The 6934-nt window shown below is 41.9% G+C and overlaps 1 protein-coding gene across 2 annotated transcripts in view; it reads right to left on the reverse strand.

Moving 5' to 3' along the window:
- The window catches only part of CDH7 (cadherin 7), a 68755-nt gene extending 62209 nt beyond the window's left edge, over window positions 1–6546 (reverse strand). For both annotated transcript variants that reach the window (XM_086472518.1, XM_086472519.1), the window contains exon 1: window positions 6337–6546. In XM_086472518.1, the coding sequence (XP_086328644.1) occupies window positions 6337–6546 (210 nt within the window). The remainder of the gene's footprint in view (window positions 1–6336) is intronic.
- Window positions 6547–6934: the final 388 nt, after the last annotated feature.

The raw sequence follows: 6934 nt of genomic DNA on the forward strand, positions 1-6934 counted from the left end.
TAAGGAAGAAGAAAAGAAGAAAACAAACCTATACAGGGCTGTAGTTGCTCTCAGTTGGGAGCTTACTTGCAGAGCAGATGTGAACATTTACCTTGTGCAGGACACTGGGAAGCTCAAGATCCCAGGTTGAGGCTGAGGAGAGAGCTCAGGTCCCCAAGGGCTGCCTCCAGAGGCAGCAGGAGGGACAGAGCCCTCCAGGGAATCGCACCCAACCCATCTGCTCCATTACCTGCAAGTGAGACAGCCTAGCCTCATTCACCTACATCTAGCCTTTGTAATTTCACCGCATCTCCTCTCTCTTTCCCAAAATGTCAGTAAAACTGCTGTAGTGCGGTTTCTAGAGAAATTAAAAGCTTTTTCGGCTAATCTCATCCTCAGTTCTTTCATCACAGACGAAGTTCTCTCAATTTCTCAATAGCTCATATTCCCTCATATCAGTCAGAGTTTGACTGGGTGGCCAGCCTTTCCACAGTTCTCACTGCCTTAAAGTATTTTAGCAAAGTCAGTCAAAAAGTCATCAGCTGCATCTGCAAGTCATAGAATCATAGGATCATAGAATGTGTTGGCTTGGAAGGGACCATCTAGTCCAACCCCCCTACAATAAGCAGGGCCATCTCTAACTAGGTCAGGTTGCTCAGAGCCCCATCAAGCCTGACCTTGAATGTTTCCAGGGATGGGGCTTCCACTGCCTCTCTGGGCAACCTGTTCCAGTGATCCACCACCCTCATATTAAGGAACTTTTTCCTAATGTCAAACCTAAATCTTCCCTTTTCTAGCTTAAAGCCATTACCCCTCGTGCAGTCGCTACCAACCCTTAGGAACAGCTCTTTCCCTGCCTTCTCATAGGCCCCTTTCAGGTATTGGAAGGTTGCTATAAGGTTCTTCCAGAGCCTTCTCTTCTCTATGATCTAGAAAAAGAGCCCTAATTCTGACTACATGGCTTGATATAAGGTCACACCATGGATAAATACCGTATGTGAATAATTCTGTCACCCTATTGACACATTCACCAACATCTTTGAAAAATAAAAAACAAACACAAAAAACCGGTATCCTCTCCTGTCCAGCCTCCTTCCCTCCAAAATTATGAGGCTGGAAAAAACAACGCACTCTCTGTGCCAACAATAACATACACTTCTTGTTATTTTGCTGCTTGAAAAGACCTTTCCCCACCCTGCCTTGGCGCAAACCTGTAAATTCTCTTAAATGCGCCAATTTTCTAGAAAATATTTGTTCACTGCATCATTTTTTTATGCTTCACTCATTCTGCAGTACTCCAGAAAATAATAATGCAAACACTGGCTTTTATGCACTTTGATCCATGTTTGCAAATTGAATCCAACAAGCCTTTTTATATTAAAATAGTTATAAGAAAAAACAAAGAGGCAGGTAAAATGGAATTGGAAGGCGATGACTGTGAGCTCTAACAAACTTAGTCCGCTCATTTAACCTTTTTTCCTTGATTTTAACATATAGAAAATACAGGTTAGGATTCATGCTTTCCTTCCTATACCTTATAAATAAAAACTACGTGCAAGGTACCTTACAAGTTCCAACTGTTAATTGTTAGAAGTACCAGCAAGCCTCTCAAGGTTAAATGTCAACTTCTTGGGTTTGTGCTCAATCAAACCCATGTTCTCTCTTTTATTTTCAGTCCTTCATATCTTAGTGAGGTTTCAGGGAAAAAAGAAGAGTTGAACTCAGCAAAGAGTTTGAAACTGTCCCTGTCTTTAAATATACCTAAATTTAGAGCCATTGGAAAAGAACTTTTGGTTTGGATCCAAAGGAAAACAGTGAGGCCAGTCATCAATCAGCATGTCACGTGGACCTCACAGCCTTGTTTCACTTCTTCAGGTTTGTTTGTGGCTTTCTTTTTTTTTATGTTAAGAAAAATGAAAGGATTACTGGCTGAGACCTTGTGCCACTGTAATGCTTTTGACAAGACTGAGACTCTTGCAGCACAACACGTAAAATGAAATTAAAATTGAAAAAAAAAAAAAAGCAAACCCCCAACACCAACCACAACAACAAAAAAACACAACCAAAACCAAACCCTGGATGTCTGATAGTTATGTGGAAAAAAAAAAAAAAAAAAAAGACATCAACAAAATTTTAAAGTTCTGTTTTAATTGCACTCCTTTTTGCCAATGTGTGCCCAGATAGACTTTAATTACAAGACTGTATACAGCTTTTCAAATACTAATAATACAAATAATAGCACACTCTTTTTCCTAATTTTAGGTGTTTATGCATCGAATCATTTAAAACTGCTCTGTACTATTATTTTGATGCCCAAATACATTCCATTAAAGTCATTTATATGGAAAAAACAATAAGACATTTCAGAAAACATATTACCAAGCAATAGTAAACATTTTTCTGGAAAAGAGAAGCCACCTATGCTTCTAGCTAAATCAGCATCATAGTTAACTGCCTCATCTCCTATATAGTACGTCTGGAAAATAACCGTGCCTAGCCGAACAGGTAAATGGGCTAAATAGTTAAATGCTTCAGCCCTTTAAGTGAACATAACATATGCTGGGCTGATGGACAAGAGAGAAATTGTATGTGGTTCAGTCCACAATCTGATTACATGTTAAGCACCTCCCAAGAGGCACTCAGAATTACTCAGGATTGAATCCAAGATGATTAAAATTTGTACCACGGAGAGGAAAGACCTACATTAAAAAAAAAATAAATAAATAAAAGCCGAAAACCTCAGTCACCTCTGACTCCTATTAGTGTAAAACTGATGGAGCTCCTCCAGAGGTTTCTCTAGAGTGACGTGAGAAATGTGCCCCTGCCGCCTTCAGAAAATAAACAGAGTTTTTTAGAAAGCAAACAAAAAACATTCTACCAATAACTGGACGTCAAGGATGCAAGCAGGAAGGATGTAATGGGTGTCAGGTACGGATCTGAAGTCTTTTAAACCAAAATAAAAACACTGAAACATTACTTTAAGTGAAAGACTCATCTTACTGGGGTGAATAGGAATCCTGTTATGTTATTTAAAAGGAACAGGATTTTACCCTGCATAAACATGTAACTAAAGTGTCAGAATGCACACACCGAGAAGGACAGAACATGGAACTAACATTAGTATTTTATGACTCCGAAACGATTTGCCATGTAACCCTAACATTCATTGAATGCTGCCTTCCGAACAGAACTGCCTAGGGCTTTGTAAAATTGAACAGTGACAGGGAGAAAACATTCCCTATTGCAGCTCCATTTGCTTGAGTGTTTCTGAAGCATTCTTATCTCACAGCCCTTAAAATCTGGAAGAAGGCTCCCTGCTCCTGGATGTGCAGTTAGATTGGCACCCTGCAAAGCATCCTGAACATACAGCAGTGCAGGACTGACCTCCCCATGAGCAGAGCACTCTGCGGAACACGAGGCAGAGTCTGGTTGCTGCTTCCACTTCACTTGATGAGAGAAGTGAGTTGTGCCAGCTTTTTGCTGGCTCTAGCTTCCTCACCAAGGGGAAAGAAAAAAAAAAAAAAAAAAAAGCAAAAAACCACCCACCTTCCTATCCAAATCTGTCTTCTCAGTCCCTACCTGGCTGCAAAGGATTTGAAACAAGAGCAGCAATATTTTTAAGGGGAGAAGAGGGGGAGGAAGGCGACTGCTGCTCACTTCAAAGTGGTGCTACACATAATATGTTAGCATACAGAAAGAAAAGCACTTCTTCACCTCTTTGCTCCCCTGCGTGGGAATGCAGCTTCAGTCCTGATTGCACCTCAGGAGCCACACAGTTAAAAAGCCTTTCCAGTGAGAAGGTTAGGAACTTGGCACGTCTTATCTTACAAGGTGCTCAGCAAGGACTCTGTTTCCAGGAACACGGGCTTCATTTTGCAAGTGCAAATTTTTATCTGCTTTTCCTACAAAATGAATTGCTGGTACAAATGTGAGTTCTTGAGCCAACAATTCATACTGCTGATACAAAAGCAGGCTGGGCACAGACTGTTTTAGAAAAAAAGAAAAAAAGTTTGCTTTTCAGAAGATATCTGCTTATGAATGCTAGGACTCTGTAAAGGACAGGAAAGCGCAGACTGTGAAGCTAAAAATAACCACATACATGCAAATATCATGTACTCTAGCGCTACCACAGCATCTTTGGCCATCATGCAGCAATCGAATGAATATGGGAATTACTACAGCTCAAAAGTAGTCTTCAGTCGAGTGTTTAAAGACACTTTTTTTTCAGGAGAGAAATTCTAATTTGTTAGCCCCACTTCCCTTATTATCACCAGGCAAGAACGTCAAATATGCGATTTCCCAGAGGCACAAGAGAAGCACCCACCTGAGAACAAATTTGCCTACAAGACAAAACTTACACAGCCAAGCAGCAGCTGCATGGCATCAGAATGGAAACTGCTACATAACCTAAAACTTCACAAAAACTTTCAGGACCACTGTAATAAGAGATGATATTTGTGATTCTAACACATCTTTCTTAAGGGCTCAATTGTGCTAGCTCCAGCTCAGAAAAGCACCTAAACACAACCATAGCTGTAATCATGAGAGCAGTTCCCCATTTAACTTGATTATTTAGTTGGCATGATAAGCGCTTAACTAAGACATCTAAGCGCTTAACTGTGTCAACACAAACATCAAGGTTTTTGTCTCAGTAGGACGAATTAAGTAAGCTGAAATTCATTGCACTCGTATATTTGAAGCGGTGGATTTCAGATTACTTCATCTCCTTTTCTGTAAGCATGGCATTTCGCCAAATGCTGTCACTCCCTTGTTTTCTATGCATTTGCTATATTTTAATGAGAGATTCTATTTATTGATTCTAATATTACAAAGAAAAATGAGTTTTTCTTTGAATATGATGATTACACATAAATGTTACATAGAAACACAAGAGGAGTTTTTGTTTGTGGGGTTTTTTTTCCATTCAGAATTGCCAAAGGAAGCATATTACCCACCAGCACAAGGCAGGGAAGGAGTCAAGGCCCAGATTCACAGCTGTGCTCAGGGTGCTCCACGTGCAGCAACGGGCGTGCAGAACAAGCCATTTGGGATGCCCTGGTCTAAGGGCTTGCTCTGCGTTGGCCCAGAGCCCACCTGAGGGAAGGTAAAGGCACAAGGCTGTGCTGCACAGGGAGGGCAGCGAGGCCCACAAGGTGCCAATCTGCCAGCAAAGCAACGTCAAAGCAAAGCAGTGATGCAGACATGCCCTCCTTTTTACTTGTCACACCCCCAGATCCTGATTCTTTCTCTCTTTCCTTCAGTAGTGCTGATCTTTAGGAGCAAACAATGTAACACAGAACTTCTATTTTCTGGGACTAGCTGTTAGTTCTTATAAAAGAACAATCATCACTATGTTTCTCTATTCCTTTGTAAAAAAAATACATCTAATATTAGTAAGAAAATATTTTCTCTGTATCAGTGCTGGCCAAACACTTTCATTAGCACAGAATCACAGAATGGTGGGGGTTGGAAGGGACCTCAAAAGATCATCTAGTCCAACTCCCTTGCCAGAGCAGGACCACCTAGAGTAGGTCACACAGGAACACATCCAGGTGGGTTTTGAATGTCTCCAGAGAAGGAGACTCCACAACCTCTCTGAGCAGACTGTTCCAGTGCTCTGTCACCCTCACAATGAAAAAGTTCTTCCTTATGTTCATGTGGAACCTCCTATGCTCCAGCTTGCACCCGTTGCCCCTTGTCCTGTCACTGGGCACCACTGAGAAGAGCCTGGCCCCATCCCCTTGACACCCACCCTTCATACATTTATAAGTGTTGATAAGGTCCCCTCTCAGTCTTCTCTTCTCCAGGCTAAAAAGCCCCAGGTCTCTCAGCCTTTCCTGGTAGGAGAGATGCTCCAGCCCCCTCATCATCTTCGTAGCCCTCTGCTGGACTCTCTCCAGTAGTTCCCTGTCCCTCTTGAACTGGGGCCCCCAGAACTGGACACAACACTCCAGATGTGGCCTCACCAGGGCAGAGTAGAGGGGGAGAATAACCTCCCTCAACCTGCTGGCCACACTCTTCTCCATGCACCCCAGGATACCATTGGCCTCCTTGGTCACAAGGGCACATTGCTGGCTCATGGTCAACTTGTCTGTCAAAACTCCTAGGTCCTTCTCTGAAGTCCTTTAAAAAAACATAGCTAATATATAGAGCTCAAAGAAAACTGCAAGAGGAATCAGGAGCGTAATGTGTTGCTCTAAAAGAGTGCTAAACATTTTTCTTTTTCAAACTACAAAACTTTCTCCCATTCTGGCTTAAGTCAACCATGCTGATGGAATTACAATTTTCAAGTTGCACCACATAAACACATCAAAAAGCAAGCGTGCTCACCCTCCAAAGTGTGTTTAAATGCCCTACCTTTCCTACATAGAGTGGGTCTGTACCCATGTATTCTTCCAGGACAAAGAATTGATTCCACACCCAGCTGCGTTTGGTTCTTGTCCTCCCTGATTGAAAGTAGGGCTTTGACCTGGACCTTGAGAGCTCTGCTTGGTTCATCCCAGAAAGACACAGGAAAAGAGCTAAGATCTGCAGAAAATGGCAGAACTCCACTTTGCCCAACTTCATCTTTTTTTTTTTTTCCCCCGTGAAAGAAAAAACCTTGACGAGAGCGGGCACAATTCCAGGTGTCTCAGCAGCTCTAGCCTCTGGCAGGGTGTCAGCTGGGAGTCCAGAGATGACAATTTGTGGAGTGGTCGATTGGAAGAAGTCACCACTGCTGAACAGCCTTCACCAAAGAAATGGTGAAATAGGTACCTGTCAGGGAAAAAGACAAGAGCTGTTGTCAGAACATTTATTTATTTTTTTTAAAGGAATGCAAATTCTTTGCAGCTTTCACATAATGCATCAAAAATGTTTATTTATGATTTTTCTTATCATCAGCACAGTTGAGTTTACATAATAAGCCTCTGACAGTTTTGAGTGCATTCCTTGGATGGCATTACTACTGCTGATG

The sequence above is a fragment of the Leptosomus discolor genome, chromosome 13 (assembly GCF_034619465.1).
Source record: "Leptosomus discolor isolate bLepDis1 chromosome 13, bLepDis1.hap2, whole genome shotgun sequence".
Classification (NCBI taxonomy): domain Eukaryota; kingdom Metazoa; phylum Chordata; class Aves; order Leptosomiformes; family Leptosomidae; genus Leptosomus; species Leptosomus discolor.